The following is a 19,056-nucleotide window of genomic DNA, read 5'->3' as shown; positions in this document are numbered from 1 at the left end:
AACAAAATCAGCTTCTTTGATTGTCATTTTATTTATGTGTTTGGTTTAAAACTAAAATTAAATTTCTTCAGTTAAAATAATTTTAAAAAATTTGATTCAATTTTTAAAATTTTGTGTTCAATATCCGCTGTTTTTTCGCAATATATTTTGAAATTTGTGATTTGCAATTTGTATTAGACTCATGTTAATCCTCTCGTCCCTTAGAGTAATATTAGAACGCACGAGTTTCTTTTTCAATGATAGGAGAATCCACCTCCTTCAAAAGAACCGCATTGAAAACCAGTGTTTTTCAGGGGGTTGTTCTATATAACAGGTAACAGCTTATCTAATATTTGTTAAACAAATGTATGTCAGGACATCCTCCGAGAATTCTTAGATCACCTCTCTGTAAAAAAAATAAGAAAATAAGCAAGTAATATGTATTAATCACGAGAATAAGTAAAACAATATTTATTAACCACGGAAATAAATAAATGTATTAATTACGAAAATAAGTAAATTAATATGTATTACTCACGGGAATAAATAAAGTAATATGTATTAATCACGAAAATAAGTAAAGTAATATGTATTACTCACGGTAATAAGTAAAGTAATAAGTGTTAATCACGAAAATAAGTAAAGTAATATGTATTAATCACGAAAATAAATAAATATTAAGCATAATTAGCATAAGTAATAAGTATTAATCAAGCAATGAACATCATTCATCAAGCTAGTTGTATTCTTAAATTATCGACTTTTCTCGTATATGCAAGCAACTTTGATACAAAAATAAGTATTTATTTATTTTCCTCTCAGCTTCTTATAATTTTTCATGACTCCTACGGTTTCGATAATGATATTTTCATAATAAGCATCACCGAAATGCATTTATGACAAAAATAAACTTAGTCTTCGTAGAAATATATTCAATTAATTGTAGTCTATTTAATAAAGTAAAGGAAATGGCTGCAACTGACTTCATTTTCAATTTATTTTAAAGAGTGAAAAATAATTTAAAATTTTAATCGTACCTAAATTTTTGATGAATGGAACACGATATCATAACATTTAATTAACTTGTTTTCGTAATATAGTGTCAGATTGTATTGGGTACAAGATGATTTATTTATTCTTATTAATTTAATAAACAGATGAGGTAATGAATTGCTGTCTTGGATTCGAGAGAAGATAGAGGTCAAATTAGTAGGAACAAGACTAATTAGTAAATAGAGGTAAAAATATATCTCTGTAAGATCACAGTTTGAAATATGCAGGGCATTATCTCAAGAATAATACTTTATTAAGTGTATTGTTCAGATGATGAAAAAAATTGTATAATTGCATAATTGTAATTGTAAAACTGTATAATTGTAATGACATAACTGTATAGTTGAAATTATGTAACTGTAACTGTAATAACCGTAACTGCAATGGGAATTGTTGTAAAACTGTAAAGTAGTTATGTTTAAAAAGCGAAAAGTTGGGGAATATAGGATTTTTCAGATCTAATAAAAAGAGATAAAAGCCAGTGGGAAAGGTCTTCCCGAAATTTTCTCGCTTGCTCTCTAATAATTTGTCAAGTAAGAGAATGCATTACATGGCCTTGACGTTTATTAGTCAGGGAATATTAATTTTTGACACGAATTTAATATTTTTATTCAATTTATCGTGTCTTCTTTTGGCAATTTATTTGGTGGCATGTGGTTAATATTATTCAAAAATCAAATTTATGTTTTATACAAGTTTTTCTAAACCTGTTGAAACAAAAATTTGACCACAAAACTCCACTTACAGTCACAAATTCTCATACCAAATTTCATATATTTAAGTTATTGCATTTTTGAACTATCGCGTTTACTTATTAATGACAGACAGGCAGACAGTCAATCCTTGGTTGGATTTGGATCAAAATTTTACAAGCATCTACATCATAGATGTTAAATATGTGTGCTGAATTTTATTTATCTAGCTTTCTTCGTTTTATAATTATCGTGTTAGCTTATATTCGAGCAGCCGGACAGATGGACTTCAGAGGAAGTCCTTCTGTCGAGTAAAATCTGTTTAGATGTTTCTCAAAATTTGATAGAAATATGCAAAATTGATGTAAAGACCTCATACCAAATTTCAGTCATCTAGCTGAAAGTGATTTTGTGTTATTTTTGTCACAGGCAGATGGGCATTTTTCAAAAGTGTGTTTTCCGAACTGAGAGAGATTCGTAAAAATGTCGTGTTCAAATAATAACTGTAACGCCGTCGAAGCGTTTTGGTAGTCTTTTTCAATACACAATAAATAATAGTGAGATGTGAATAATTGCAGAAGTTATTATTTATTAAATTTTGGTGAGGGATGTTTAAAGTTTGTGTTATGTATGGCAGTTTCCCAACGATCTGAAATTCAAATAATTGCGGCAAACTAATATTTAAAAAAGTGATGCACCAATTTTCACAAAAGGGCACTGACATAAAGAAGCATATAATAAAATAATATTTTTCAATAAAAAAATGGAATTAAACAGAAAAATAGGTAAAGATTCTAGCAGTCACTTCATTTACTTCATAGTTGCACAAAATATCTACTATATTTTTAGAAAATCATTTTTTTAAAGAATTTAAATGTTTTTTTATAGAAAACAGTCTGTTATTATTTTCAAAATGCAGTCCAGAATTCTTCGTGAGGAATTTTTGGATTTGATTAGGTATTAGAAGCTTTGCAATTAAGTTTGAAACACACTTCAGTGATTACTAGTAGCAATATTTTCATCAATCTCTACAAATGACTTTCTTTTACATTTCTTGTGTCTATAAAAAAGCTGTTCTTGTACGAACATATGGTGAAGTATTCCTTTATTATTTTTCTCCATCTGGTTGAAAATTACCGAAATTAAGAAAAACAAATCTCGAACTTATCGTATTGTCCGCAGTACAAATAGAAGCCGGCGCCTGTAAAAGTTTCATAGACTTGCACCTATGCCGCAAGGTGGATTAAGCCAGTTTTAATGTTGCAACGATCTAAAAAGATGGCCATTTTTGCAGTAAATCTAGATTTTAAGTTTCATTTTAAGTTTAAATAAGATGCTTTTCAAACATTTGTATGTTGTCAAGTGATCATCCCAGACTGGCTTCTCTGACCCACACAAAGACATATTGAAAAACTTGAATGACCAGACCGCCGCAACAGCAACACTTTCGGGAATGTGACTGAATCCTAAGAGCCATTACCGGCCACTGTACAACCTTTCCCTAAGAAAGTACGTCCCTTCATCGATTGGAGGTAGCCAACCCCCACCCTTTCGTATACCCATCAGGATGGCGAGAACCAACTACCATGCCGGAAGCTTCTCATCCGCAATTACGAGTTACCCCCCACCCTGTGTGAAAATGTTGTCAGTTAATAGAAGATATCAAATGGATCTGAAATCTTTGGAAAAAATATTTTTTTAAAAAAGGAATCGGTTTTTTTTTTTTTTTTTTTTTTGACACTTAGCACAAATTCAAAATTTAATCCTTTTCGAGATAAAAAAAAAGTTAAAATAAATAACATTCAGATTTAAAAAGTAAAGAGTACCCTTCTTCATTCTGTTATAAAGCAGTTATATGTATTTTATATAAGAAAAACATTCATTTATAATCAAGGAGATTTAGTGATAAGATAATAGCAACAATTATTTGCAATACAATACTTATAGTGTTTCAACCTTAAAGATAATATAGATGATATCGAATTGAACACGTAACTGAAGATGTTGCAACGACATATCTGTTAATTAGAATTATCAGTAAGAAAAAAAAATGCTTTCGTGGATAATCTTAACAGAACTTTTCAGGAAACAGTCACCTCTATATTTAAGATTTTCAATGAAGGTTTTCGATTTTTGAGGTCGACATTTCCTATTTGATGTCAATCTGTGTGCTGGTTCAATATTCAAAATATTGCGGCAAATAAATGGAGATGATAACTTTAATATCTGTAATTATTTGTTGACATGAAATGTTGACCTCTGAACTAGTTATAAAAAATTATCTTAATATTTCAATGCGATATTTATGAGCAAATATGGTTCCTACATTACATGACATTCTTTTGCAATTTTTTCATTCTTTATTGATGTTACCATATACATAGAATAGCTGAAATGTTCTCAAGTAACCTTTTCTAATACATATACAAATTCTGCGAGCGGCACATGTTGAAAACTCAAAATATAATACAGATGAAATTGGATATACTGATTTATCATCAGAATTGAAAATTTGTATTTAACTTCGGACTTTATATGTTGCAGATTTGTACATTCGAGTGTATATGAATATATATAATTTTATCACCAGAGATGAGGATGTGTTTTAATCTTTAGACTGAATCTTTAATCTGTGGAACATTTGCTCTATATATTCGATTATATGTGGACACTTCATTTCAAAAACGCAATGACTTAGATAAATGAAATGTAATATGTTGTATTTTGGTCAAAGTTGTAGATTTATATCAAATTTAGTATTCGAGATATATATATCGGGTTGCATCCAAACATTTAAAGCATTCTAAGTACATATTCAACTTTCTTCATTTCATTACAAAACACAAAATGCAACACACCGAAGCGACACACCCCGAATCTCACTCTGTCGGATTGCAGTGACTTCCTAGGATTTTTCTTACCACCCTATAGTACCTCGTAAACGCTATACGTTCTGTGGATATAAAAAAAGAATTCAAAGTGAACAGTAAAGAAAACGCTACATTATCTCAGATTGTTGTGACTTTCTAGGATTTTTCTTACCTCCATATATTACCTCGCAAATGCTATACGTTTTGTGGATATAAAAACGAATTCAAAGTGAACAGAAAAGAAAACGATACGTTATCTAATACTGTCGTGACACTCTAGGACTTTTCTCACTTCCCTACATTACCTAGCAAACCTATACTCTGTGGATGCAGAAACGGATTCAAAGTGAATAGAAAAGAAAACGCTATGTTTCCTCAAACTGTTGTGACTTTCTAGAATTTTTCTTACATTCCTACATAACCTCTCAAAACTATACGTTCTGTGGATGCAGCAGAGAATTCGGAGTGAACAGAAAAGAAAACACTAGATTGTCTCAGACTGCCGTGACTTTATAGAATTTGCCTCCGTGCACGATCTCTTACCTGCTGTATATTCTGTGGATGCAGAAAAGAACTCAAAATGACCAGAAAACCAACCAATCAACCAACAACAACAGCAAAAAACCGTCTGGATTGTCTCGGATTTTGTGAACTTTCTAGGTTTTGTTTCTCCTTTCTAAATTACCTTACACCCGCTATACGCTCAGGATTGCAGAAGAGAATTCAAAATGAATATGAAAGAAAATACTAGATTTTCTTCACAAGCAAGAAAATCGAGGGAATGTCATTCCATCCCAGTTATAAACACCGTGGTCTAATTAGGAATACGGAAACCTGCTGGAACAACCCAAGATAAATTACATTGGATATGATGATACAAAATGCTCCAAAATATGTAAATGTACCTTAAAGTCGAATGGTGAACTCTATCTTCGGATTCATTGGATTCAGAAATGTTACAAATATGACGCAAGTTTTCAAATTCTTGGTTGTCTGTCAATTCTTGTGTAGGCTTGCGTGATAAGTGAAAATTAAAACGAACTTGAGGGACGAATTTCTATAGTAAATATTAAACTGAAATTGGGTCAAATTTTATACTTAATCTGCCTCAGACACGATATATATTTGATGCTTTTCACTAAATTTCGAAGTCAAAAACAAAATGCGCCAAAATGTGGAAATATGCTAGAAATTCGAGTGGAGAATACTCACTTGAGATTTATTGGGTCCAAAAATATTACAAAAAGTTTCAAATGTGACCCCAATTCTTCAAATTGTTGATTGCCAGTCTGCCAATCTTTTTCAACGATTGCTTGATAACTGAAAATTACAACAAGCGAGATGGAATGAATTTCTATATTTAGCATTAAAACTAAAATTGGTAGCAAATTTCAGATCTAACCTGCCTAAGACACGATATATATTCTCTTCTCTTCTCTTTGATTCTAAACACAAAATGAGCCAAAGTGTGGAAATATGCAAGAAAGTCGAGTGGAGAATTCTCGCATGAAATTTTTTGGGTTCTAGAATATTTCAAATAGGGTTTTAATTATGGTCCATATCATTGACTGGGTCGAGCTATCTGTTCTTGTTTATGCTGGAACGATAACTAAAAATGACCCCATTTGAAAGGGATGATTGTAAATATGTTGCAGTAACAGTAAAATAGAACATTTGAATTCAGTGTCAGATCTATTCGGATTAAAGGACGATGCATACTTGTTTCTCTTCACTGAATTTCAAAGCTAAACACAAATTGCGCCGAAATGTGAAAATGTTATAGTAAGACGATTGGAAAATTCCGTCCTAGGATTTCTAGGGTTCAAGATTATTTCACTAATATTCTCATTAATCACTTTTAAGTTTCTCTCGAAGGATACAATATTTTTTTCAAAACAAAGGGTCTTCTTTTTTTATTCCTTTGTTACCATGACTTCACTTACAAGCTGATATTTTTAATTGTTCATTTGTGTTGGAAACAAATGCTCAGATTCCGATTAATGTGATAATAATTTTTTAATCATAAGTGCCCTTTGATCAGTTTCGATCCTTAGAGATACTGAAAATTTATCACATTTGTTCTTGCGAGTAAAGATAAAAGAATTTATAAATTGAGATATTCAAATAATCTACTTACTTGGGCTGTTTTGTTAAACATATTCGGTCCAAAAAAACTAGTCTAGCATCATGAAGTTCTTGATTTTATTCGCCATTGCAGGTAGTTTTATTTTTTCATTCATTAACGGCACAAAATGATTAATGTTGCAGTATTCTTTTTTTAATCTCATTAATATATCTTCTAAGTGGTTTATATCTATTATTGAAAGAAACCCACATCCCCTTTTGATTCAAAATGACCACTGGAATCTTATCTTTGATACGGTTACAATTAAAAAGGGATAAAATAATAATCATTTCAAATATTAAAAAGAATAAAAAAATGAATAGAAACGATCCTTTACTATTGTAATGAGTATTGGAACACTTTATTTTTAGAAAATTTTAAATGTAAAACAAAAAAACATTGGAACTTTTGACAGAAATAGTTCAATTAAACTGAAACCTTTATTACATACATAATATGTTTAAATTCTTCATGAATTTCAATTTAATGTTTATCGCATTTGACTTTCGTTACAGCAAGTCACGATTTTAAAAAAGTCACATTTTTATGTTGCTTTAATCATCAACATAAAAATGTAAACATGTGAATCTTTCACAAAAATAGTCCAGTCAAATGTAAACTTTAATAATATTTATAATATATTTAAACTTTGAATGAATTTCGATTCATGGATTGATTTTATATTAAGCAAATTAATTTCATTATAGCATTGTTTTCAACCTATTAGGAATTTACAATTTCATTAGGTTTCTAAGTTTTGTTAAAAAATTATCGCTTTAGATATGCAAAAAAGGCACATAAATCTTTGACAAAATTAGTCCAATCAAATTAAAACTTTAATCGCATTTAAAAAATATTTAATTTTTTAATGAATTTCAAACCATGCCGTTTGATTATTGAATCTCATGACAGTAATACTTTCAATGTGCCATGATTTTAAGATATTGTTTTCTTGGTTTTTGATAAAGAATTGTGTTTTGACATCAAAATATGAATGTTGATGCGCGAAAATAACATTAATAGAAATAATACTATAATCAAATTGCTTTAATCCTATTATAATACACTTAAATTAGCAAAAATTTCTTTTCATGAATTCTTTATGATATTGATTTCAATTTAATTTCTTATATTATTTTTTATCAGTGCGCCATCATTTTTTGATTTCACTTTAATAGATTTTTTATAAAAATATTATTTTGAACATAAATATAAACACGTGAAACAAATTGAAATTTTAATTACATTTATAATTGGTTTTAATTTTTAATAAATATTTAGTCAATGATTTTTTTTTGTAGATTATTTTTTGCGTAATACTGTTTTTGGTACTCAGAAATTTTATAATTTCGTTTTAATTTCTAGAGTTATTTAAAAATTTATACTGATTCTATTTTTTTCCTTTAATACATTATTAAAAGAATTCTTCAAATTTTTTAAATATTTTTCCACTTTATAGCTTTTTATATATTTCATAATTTTTGTTATTTAAATCTGGAATCTGAAAATCATTTTTTCCACAAATTCATGTTCAAATGATCATCCATACTCATATGAAATCAGTAAATTTTAAAAATTAATTATTTAAATGAAAACTAATTTGTAAATAAAAAATATTGTATTGGCATATTGTTAACTAATAAGCTATACTGAACCATATATTATATATTGGTTCATTGTTAAAATGCATTCAAAATGAATCCTTACGAATCCTAAGATTTCATTAATATAACATTATCCTCTGGTCTGATATGTAAAAGGTAAAATTAATGTATTGATTTGAAAATGCGATATATGTTTCTTTGTTAAAAGCTCCATTTTCAGAGGACATTGAGAGATGTTCTCTCATAAAGCAAATATTAAAAAGTAGCTCATAAGCTCTGACAGCTGTGGTGTCAAAAAAGCTTATTATCTCTGACAGCTGGGGTGTCAAAAAAGCTTATTATCTCTGACAGCTGTGGAGTCAAAAAAAAGCTCATAAGCTTTGACAACTGTGGTATCAAAAATGCTCATAATCTCTTAATCACTAACAGCTGTGGTGTCAAAAAAGCTCATAAGCTCTAACAATTGTGGTATCAAAAAAGCTCATAATCTCCGATCTCTGTGGTGTCAAAAAAGCTCCTAATCTCTGACAGCTGTGAAGTCAAAAATTCTCATAAGCTCTGACAGCTGTGGAGTCAAAAAAGAATATTGATTGAATTTAGTCACCAGTAGCCTTAATTATTCAAACAAATGATATTCTCATTTCAGCCGTCTTCGGATCCGTTTACTGCCAGGATGAGGAATGCTTCAGAGGGGTGTTCAGGGAGTGCGTGAAGCAGACACCTCCCGGAAAACAAATGGCTCTTTGTAAGTATTTAGTTCCAGAATATTTAGTGCAAAACTATGTCAATATTCATTTATAAAAGAATTTGTTTCAAGACGTGAAATGTTGTATCACGTTGAAATCAGGAAATCTGATACAGAAAGTTTTATTATAATTAGGAAGCGGACAAAAATATTTAAAATGAATCAAACAATGGTTTCAATTTTTTATTACCTTTATGAAATATAGAAAAAGTGTTGTAAGAATAAAAAAACATGACCTACAGGTTTCAATGAAACCTTCATAGTTTAAAGCTCTTGATTCCGAAATAAGACTTTTTTTTTTCAAAATATTATTTTTGTATCAACTAAATAAATGAAAAATTGAGCAAGATAAATAAAAAATTAAAATATAGTCTCTATGACAAATTTCCTGATCTGTGCCAAGATTTGAACGAAATTCTTTCACAAGATATCTTTCTCCATACCCACGTGTATGTTCTTGTTGTTTCTTATGGCACTTGCCATGGACAACCCCTCTGTTATGAAGACAGCGTTTTTAACACGTTGGGGGAACGTCTCTTGTTTTTTGTTTTTTTAGCAGCGTCAACTAGTACCAAGAGAACGACTTAGCTACTTACACATCACATTCGCTTGCACAACCCCTTTTTCCAGGAGGGCACATTCACACACCTCACAGATAGAACAGAGGAAGAACATCCATGCCCGAACCGGGACTCGAACCCAGGACGCCCAGATCACGGGGAAGACGCGCTACCTCTCTGCCAGGACGCCGGCGATATGTTAGCATGAAAATTAGTTGAATAAAATTTTATATGTAATTCTGTTTCTGAAGTTGAAGATTTGTTACAAATTTTGGGATAAATCTATGAGCAGAATGCTAGCCAGGCTAATTGGCGAAGATATAGAAACCTTACAAGCTAGGCAGTGGAAATTTAGCATATGATCTTTACATCAAAATTTCATATCGATGATAAATTTTGTATAACAAATTGACTATCTCCTTTCCTGGATATATGAGCCCAATAACTCAAAAGCAAAAAAGTTAGATAAATGAAATTTGGTAGATTATATTTCTATTAAAAATTATCTGCATCATATTTTGGATTAAATAAGTCAATGTATAAAACTGAGCTATTTTAAAAGAATTTCACACTTTTTTTCTTTTACAAATGTAACCCCCCTTTTTTTTGTTATAAATACTTTTATTTTATAATATTGAATAAAAAAAGTGCTGACATGAGACTATTTTCTTTTTCATAAGATGAAACAAATTAAAAATGACAAAATTGCTTCTACACATGAGTTGATTCAAATGCAGAAGGAAAGATATTTGTCCTTCCTTGTTTGGAATAGTGCAAAAGCTGTACCAAGAGTATGTGCCCTATGCATGTGAGTTGATATAAATGCTGCATTGAAACGGCCAATTCTCCTTTATACGGAAAGCTTAAATGCAACATTAAAGGTACTTGTTTCTCTGCAAATGGGATAAGCAGATTTTATACAAGAAAAATATATTGCTTTGAATATGAAAGAGTAGAAATATTGCATTAAGAGAACATTTCTTCCTGCCTTGAATTTGTACGAATGCTGCACAAAATAAATTATTTCCTCTGCATATGAAGGAACAAAATTGATGCACCAAGAAAATTCTACACTATAGAGTATTTTCTTCTATATGAAAGAGCAGAAATGCTGCCGACGGAGAATATTTTCTTTTGCGTATGAAATAAAACAATTTCTACACCAGAGGAATTCTATTCAGATTGTACAACAGGGTAATATATTCCCCTGGATATGAAATAATACAATTGTAGCACCAAGGAAATTCTACACCAGCAGAATATTTTCTCCTGCATATTAAATTACACAATTGTCGCACCAAGGGAATTCTACACAAGGAGAATATTTTTTCCTACGTATGAAATAACACAATGGTTGCATTAAGGGAATTCCACACGGATTCTACACCAGGAGAATTTTTTCCTCTGAATGGGAACTAACACAATTGCTATACCAAGGGAATTATTTACAGATTCTTCTTAAGAAAAATATTTTCCTCTACATATGGAAGAGCAGAAATGTTGCACTAAGAGAATATTTTTCCTTGCCTTGAATTTGTATGAATGTTGCGCAGAAGAAATTTTTTCTTCTGCATATGAAATAGCAAAATTGATGCAACAAGAATGTTCTATACCACAGAGATATTTTCATCTACTTGTGAAAGGGCAGAAATATAGCACTAGGAGAATATTTCTCTCATCTTATAAAGTAGCGCAGTTGCTACACTAAAAGAATTCTACACAGATTCAACGTCAAGAGAATATATTCCTCTGAATATGAAAGAACAGAAAAGTTTCACGAGTAGAATGTTTTCCCCTCCATAAGAAATAACATAATTGTTGCTCCAAGGAAATTCTACACGAATTCTACACCAGGAGAGCAATTTCCTCAGCATATGAATAGCACAATTGCTGCACCAAGAAAATTCTACACGGATTCCATTCCAGGAGAATTGTTTCCTCTTCGTGTGAAATAGCAAAAGTGTTGCACCAAGGAAATTCTACACGGATTCTACGCCAGGAGAATATTTTCCTCTGCATGTGAGGTAACACAATTACTGCACCAAGGAAATTCTTCATAGATTCTAAACTAGGGGAATAATTTCATTTGCAGTGAAATTGAGCGAATGCTGCTCAGAAGTAATTTTTTCCTAGTATGCACAACAACAAAATTTCTGCAACAAGAGTATTCTACATCAAGAGAGTATTTTTTCTGTATATGAAATAGCCGAAATATTGCATCAGTAGAATATTTCCCTTTATACTAAAATTGTACGAATGCTGCACAAAAGAAACGTTTCCATCTGCATATAAAGTACCCTAATTGCTGCACCAATGATATATTCTACATAGACTCAACACCAGGGAAATATTTTCTTCTGCATTTGAAAGAGCACATATGCTTGCATAGAAGAATGAAGTAGCATAAAAGGTGCATTAAGAGACACTTTTCTTCTACATATGGGATTGCACCATTTGAATTTTTTTTTCCCAGCATATAAATAAAATAAATATCAGTTTCCACTAATCTATTAGAATTTAATACCTACGTGAAACCGGCATTTCTAGTTTACAGTTGAGAAGAAAGACTAAGCGATATACCTTAATGTATTTAAAAAGAGAAAATGACCTGATTTTGCAATAATTGGAAAAAAAAGGTAATGGAAACACTTATCTACTTCTTGAATCCCTGTTTTAACAGGATATATTCCCTTATGATTTTCTCATTTTCTGGGATTTCACTGTGCTGACAGATCATGCATGCATGAGTGTAAACATAGTATCTGTTGTTCCATGAAGCTTCCTATTCGGTGAATCTCAAAAATGAAACGTTCTTGGTCTGAAAAGATCATGAATTAAAACTTTGCTAGAATACATAACATTTTGCAACAATCTTTAAACCTTTTTTTAATTCCAAACAGTCATAATTTGTAATTTTTTCAGGTGATGAAGTCAAGTTTCAGATTGAATGTGTTGCTCGGTGTGCGGACAAATGCAAAATGAAATTCAGCGAAGAGGCAGAAGCAGTGAGGGAAGCTGTTCAAAGAGTATGCCAGGAAGGCGACACCAAAAGACGTAAGAAATGACATATCAACCTTTTGATTTAAACTTATTTTATCCTTTTAGATAAATTGTTATGCAAGGGACAAATGGAGATTAAAAAAAAGTTCATAGGTGGAAAAGAATTTGTAAGATGGTATAGGATTAGCGGTACTCGAATTTCATTTTGCTAGTTTCAACCATTGTCGAGACGTAGTAGCTCTCAACTAAGATACCTCCGAGGAATTCTTTGGACATAATTATACTCTGACTTTTGTGCTACCAAATAATTAATAAAGCTTTCAAGGGAATTAACTGACTTGATTAATTATCCGCCGGTTTCTGATAATCCAACTATGCTTTCATTTAATCATTCCTCTAAGAGAAACGATAAACACAATGAATCAATCTTTGACTTTTTAAGTTCTTCTATTTTACTGACGAATCTCTTTAATTGTACGCTACCTTCTGAAACTCAAGACACCCATTGCTTAATTGGTGGTAAGGTACTGTAGGTCTAGTGATGCCTACAGAATTTCATTTTTCTAGTTTTAACCATCATCGAGGCATTGTGTTATCCAATTATTAGGTTTCCAAGAGATCCCATGAAGATAGTTAATTATACACTGGCTTCTGTACTACCATACAATTAATAAAGCCTTAAATATCTGCTGGTTTCTGATAATTAAACTAGATTTCTCCTAGTTAAATGATGAACCAGTTTAATTGTATGCTGTTTTCTCAAATTCAAGCTATCTTTATTCATTAGATAACAGTTTGTTAAATGGTACAGAATCAGTGCTTGCATCTACAGAATTTCAGTTCTCTAGTTTTAAGGGGGTCTGGGACACAAAAATCGTCAAATTTTCGATTTTTTTTTTTTTTTTTTTTTTTTTTTTTAGCTGAAAACATTTTGCATGCTTTTCTGCTTAAAATAACATTTAAATCATGTTTCTGTCTTAATTAGAACGAGAGATATCATAATTTTTGTTGACCACTACTTTGAAATTCCAACTGTCAAAAAGGCGTTGCCATGACAACTTCATCTCTTTAAATGTAAACATACATTTCCCGGCACTGTTTTAGCTTAATTTTTGATTTTTTTTTTTTTTGAAATAAATTTTTAAAGAATTTATTTTAAATCCTAGATTTAGTTTGTATGCAACTCAACTCCTTAAATAATGAAGTGAAACGAAGAGATTCAGTGTTTATTAGAACCTCTGTGTTTACATTTCATGAGACAACATGCTTTTTAATTTTCTGCTCTAAAGTTTGTTTTCTTAATTGTAAATGTAAAATTAAATTAAAATAAACACTTGTGAGGAAGGGAGGCGTCTCTTATGCATCTGGAAGCTTATAAATGTATTTAAATAGTTTTAGTTCTTATAAATTTTATTTTTAAACTTTAAACGCATTTTTAACCATGTTGAGTTTTTTCATTATTTGTTGTGATCAAATTGATATAAGTCCAGATCATATAAAGATAGAGGTCTGAAATTTGAAACACATACTTTTCAAACTGTTTGCCTTAATTTTGATTCAGCAAATTAAAAAAAAATTTTACTTTTCAAGATATGAATTTTTTTAAAAAAAGTACCCAAGATTTTTCAAAATTTTCATTCAAATTTTTTTAATTTTTTTTAAAATTAATATTTTTTAAATTGCCGAATTAAAATGAAAGAATATATATTTGTGTTTGATTTAATGAAAAAATTTTGAAAATTGATCAAAAATATTTTGAGTTATATCGATTTAAAACAACGTCACTTTTTTAAAAAAAAATTTAAATTTTAAGTTTAAAAAAAATTTCAAAACTTTTGTGTTGTGATTTTGCTTATTAATAAGATGGTTGATCAGTACAAAAAATTTCAAAATTTTAAATTAATTAATAAAAAAAATTTCAAAATGTGTCCCGGACCCCCTTAACCTAAATCAAATATAGAGCACTACAGATTTTACAGATCTAAATACATTAAATACAAGTGATAAATGAGTAAATATTAAAAAAGAAATTACGCAGTTGTAAACTCGAAAACACGTGATAAATGACGAATTTCTTTTTAAGTAACCTTCGATTCAGCAAAAAAAGGGGTTTAGCTGAAGCATGGTTAAATTCATCAAAAACTAAATGTTTAATGAAAATGTTTTTAAATATAAATCTGTCTATATCTTCTTACATTTTTTTTATTTAACTTTAGTGTTTGACGAAGAAAAGGCTTGCTATAAGAGCGCTATTAGTGATACCAAATGTGTTGGACCCATTCGTGAAGCCATGAAGGACCGCCAGAACGCTGAAGTCATCATAAAGGGCAACAAAAAGGTTTGCAAGTAAGTGATTTTTATTATAATCTCATAATATAGTGCAAAAATAAAAATACAAAAACTAATCAAAACTTTAAATTTTTTAAAATTTTGTTTCTACTAGCGTCTTAAAGTGCAGGAAGTAATTTTTTTTTCAAAAATCTAAAAGGACAAACTAAAATATTCAAGCATCACTCTAATTAAACTGAATTGTTAACTTTCAATGCATGTTTAAGAATTTTATTCGTTTTAATTAATTCTTCATTTTTTATAGCATTTTTAATAACTCACGCTAGTTTAAATTTTGAATCATTACTAGGTGGCCCTATATGCCATGAAAATTAATTTTGTTAAATGAATTTATTGATTAATATTTCAGTTCTGAAACTAGTAAAATAGAGAATTTTCAGTAATAATAGAGAATAGTAAAATAGAGAATTTTCAGTAATAATAGAGAATAGTAAAATAGAGAATTTTCAGTAATAATAGAGAATAGTAAAATAGAGAATTTTCAGTAATAATAGAGAATTTTCAGTAATAATAGAGAATAGTAAAATAGAGAATTTTCAGTAATAATAGAGAATAGTAAAATAGAGAATTTTCAGTAATAATAGAGAATAGTAAAATAGAGAATTTTCAGTAATAATAGAGAATAGTAAAATAGAGAATTTTCAGTAATAATAGAGAATTTTCAGTAATAATAGAGAATAGTAAAATAGAGAATTTTCAGTAATAATAGAGAATAGTAAAATAGAGAATTTTCAGTAATAATAGAGAATAGTAAAATAGAGAATTTTCAGTAATAATAGAGAATAGTAAAATAGAGAATTTTCAGTAATAATAGAGAATAGAAAAATAGAGAATTTTCAGTAATAATAGAGAATAGTAAAATAGAGAATTTTCAGTAATAATAGAGAATAGTAAAATAGAGAATTCATCTTCGATCGATTCCACTAAATATAAATATTGATTTATAAATTGCAGCATGGCGAAAATACGTACAACAAACCATACAGGGCTAAAATGCCAAAGAATATAATAAACTAAGTGCAAAACAATTTTGACTCCTTTTTAAAATGACCTTTAAACCGTTTTTTGCTTTCTGATATACGTAATATAAAGAAAGTAAAGTAATAGTAAAAAAAATTCGAACGTGAGAAGTTGACGTATCTGTATGTTTTAGACCTTACTGAATTTAAAAAAAAAAAAACATTTTTGAATACATGTTTCCTGTTTTTCTCTCTGTATGTTACAAAGATAATACGCCTTGAGCTACAGAGTTGAGATTTGGTATGCGGTTGTTACACCAAATGTATAGATTTCTGTCACATTTTGAGTATAATCTGCTCAGAGATAATCCGCCTATCTGGCTGTTTCAATATAAGTTAACACTATAATTACAAAACGATTGAAGCTATATAAATGAAATTTGGTACATACATTTAAAATTTTCAGTGTAGACACATAACAAATTTTGAGTCAAATCCAGCAAAGGGATTGACTGTCTGTGGGTCCATACTCCCAGAAATATGTAAATGTGATAATTCAAAAATGAAATGACTTAAATCTGTCAAATTTAGTATGGAATTTTATGATTACGATTGCAATTTTGTGTCAAACGTTTGTTTCAGTCGGTTAAGAAAAACATATCTAAAATACAAATTCCATTTTTGTATACTGTTTACCACATGCCAGGCATTAATCGCCAAATAACTCGACAAGGATGAAACGATAGATTCAGTAAAAATACTAAATTCATGCCAAAAATTAATATAAAGTAACTGTTGTAAGCCAATGCTATGTAAGACGTTCCCTCACATGACAAGTTTATTAGAGTAGATGCGAGAAAGTTTTGGGGCGACTATTCCCTCTGGTTATTTCAATTGCATATATTTTCTATCTTTTTGCAGGTTGTTCGAGGCTTACTCAAAATGTGTGGAAGAAAACGCTTCAAACAACTGCGGTAAAACATCTGATATCTTGTTTGACTCGCTGTATGATCCTCTTTACAATTTAGCCGACGTTATCTGCCAGCAACTGATCCTCCCAGCGGACGAGACGGACGCCCGCCCAGACAGTTTTGGGGTTCTCAACCCTTACATGGTCATAGAATCTTTCTTTGGATATGCCTGAATGTAAATGAGAACATATGAATGAAATAAATTCTAAAACTCAATGAACTGTTTGTTTGTTGTTACTTCTATAGAATATAGATCATTAATGGATACAGTTAAAACAATGACCTTAGTGTGACCTTCATTGGGAATGGTGACAAAGTCTACTGTTTGTCTTTTTTAACATACAGGATAGATCATAAATTAGTTAAAATTTAAAAGATTTATTCAAATGGAATATATATATATATATATATATATATATATATATATATATATATATATATATATATATATATATATATATATATATATATATGTAATGATATTTTAAGCTCTTAATTTAAACCAAATTAATTTCCAATGTTCTTCTTAATTTATCCCATCGTAACTTCATTCTAAAATATTCTCTTATTTCGTGATCCAATTCCACTTTCGGTTTAATTTATTCCTCTGTAAAACTAATGCGCCATTAGCACTACATTTCAAATGAAAGTGATACTTCGGTACCCTTGAAAAGTTGTCAAAGGTCATCATATCTATTCCAACCGCGCGTGGCCGGAATCTAGGTTAGACTATTGATCATTTGTTTCGGCAACACTAGCCGGAACTGTAATTGAGTCCTAAGGGCCATCACCGGCCTCGGTACAACCCTACCCTTGTGAAGTACGCCTCGTCATCGATGGCAGAAACCGCCACCTGTCTTTTGCTGTACCCACTAGGGTAGTCGGAACCTACTACCTGACAGGAAGCTTCCCATCCTCAATTACGAGGTGCCCTCAACCCCAGTGGGATACATAGATAAGGAAAACCAGTGAACCACTGGCGCGATTGCACTTACAATTAATTGTTGAAAACTCTGGCAACATAGACACCACCAGAAATCCTCAAAATAATAATAAAAATATTTCTCGAGGATATCTATAAAAAGAGTGTTGAAGAGAAATTTAAAGGATATCTATACAATGTCTTTTATTTAAATATGTATTTGAATGTCTATAGCGTGATATTACTACTAACTACATCAAAGCAATCTAAAAAAAAATTGCGCAAAAAATTTGTTGTAGCAATGCATTTCTATAATAATTCTGTGATGTCTATTTCTTTCTTAGTTTCTCCTCTTAAGTCTTCTTAGTCTCCTCAAAAGTTTTTATATGGAAATTTTTTTCAAAGAACTATGTCTTAAAGGATTTCAAATGCACTTCAGAATTTTGTACTGTTCAAAATTTTCTGTGAGCAGTTTTTGACATGTGCCATTTGACTTAATAGTGTAGACATTCATTTCTAAATGGTATCGATTCGTATTCACATCAATGCGCAGTATTAATATAATTTTGAAGGTCATCGCAAAGTAAAAGAAAAGATGCGTCATCATGAAAAAGCATAATGAAATGTTCAGCAAGATATCAAATATAAATTGATGACATGTTCAGTGGCCATGTCACACGATGTCATCCCTTTTTAATTCTTATTCTTTGAGTCTCTATTAATAAAACACAAATCAAAATATTATAAAAGAAAAATCAGTTTTCTTGAGATAAAGTTTATCACTCGATCATTTTGTGATTGGATTCTATCACCTAAATGACCTTCAAACATTTAAGGCGATTACATTTAACGTAGTAAGTACACATAATCATACTGATAACATGCATTCTGTCAGAGTTTTTCATCAAGAAAAGAAACAAATGTAGTGTTTTTTAGATATTTTTTGTTTAAAAGATAGAGAAATAAATAGATTTTGTAAGAATTTGATTTCATTGAAATACAAGTTTGTGGAACTTGTGTATTTGGCTCATTTTCCTGATTTAATTTCTTATAAAGGCTATTAAAATCTTTTTTAAATGTGGGGCAGTTATTGATAGGGATAAATAAAAAGTATTTTGTGTATTAAGCTTCTCAAGTTAAATCTTTCAGAAATATCAAAATGTTTATAAATTTCAATGAAAAAAATTATTTTCCCACATTTCACTTAGTTTAAATATGCAAGTGCAA

General features: G+C 30.0%; 1 protein-coding gene across 1 annotated transcript; it reads left to right on the top strand.

The window, feature by feature from the left end:
- Positions 1-6,683: 6,683 nt before the first annotated feature.
- LOC129988524 (uncharacterized) lies at positions 6,684-17,127 on the top strand. Its single transcript, XM_056096769.1, has 5 exons — positions 6,684-6,812; positions 8,970-9,068; positions 12,551-12,682; positions 14,845-14,974; positions 16,858-17,127. The coding sequence occupies exons 1-5, from the start codon at positions 6,782-6,784 to the stop codon at positions 17,078-17,080; spliced, it is 615 nt and encodes a 204-aa protein (XP_055952744.1). The 5' UTR covers positions 6,684-6,781; the 3' UTR covers positions 17,081-17,127.
- The last annotated feature ends 1,929 nt before the right edge of the window (positions 17,128-19,056 follow it).

This window comes from Argiope bruennichi, chromosome 10 (genome assembly GCF_947563725.1).
Source record: "Argiope bruennichi chromosome 10, qqArgBrue1.1, whole genome shotgun sequence".
NCBI lineage: Eukaryota > Metazoa > Arthropoda > Arachnida > Araneae > Araneidae > Argiope > Argiope bruennichi.
Note: the sequence above shows the minus strand (reverse complement) of the source record. Positions and strands in the feature narration are given on the sequence as shown.

Coding starts and splice junctions, on each gene's coding strand:
- LOC129988524 (XM_056096769.1), top strand. CDS start 6,782: ATGAAGTTCTTGATTTTATTCGCCATTGCAG. Junction 6,813..8,969: donor GATTTTATTCGCCATTGCAG/GTAGTTTTATTT, acceptor TTCTCATTTCAG/CCGTCTTCGGATCCGTTTAC. Junction 14,975..16,857: donor GGCAACAAAAAGGTTTGCAA/GTAAGTGATTTT, acceptor ATCTTTTTGCAG/GTTGTTCGAGGCTTACTCAA.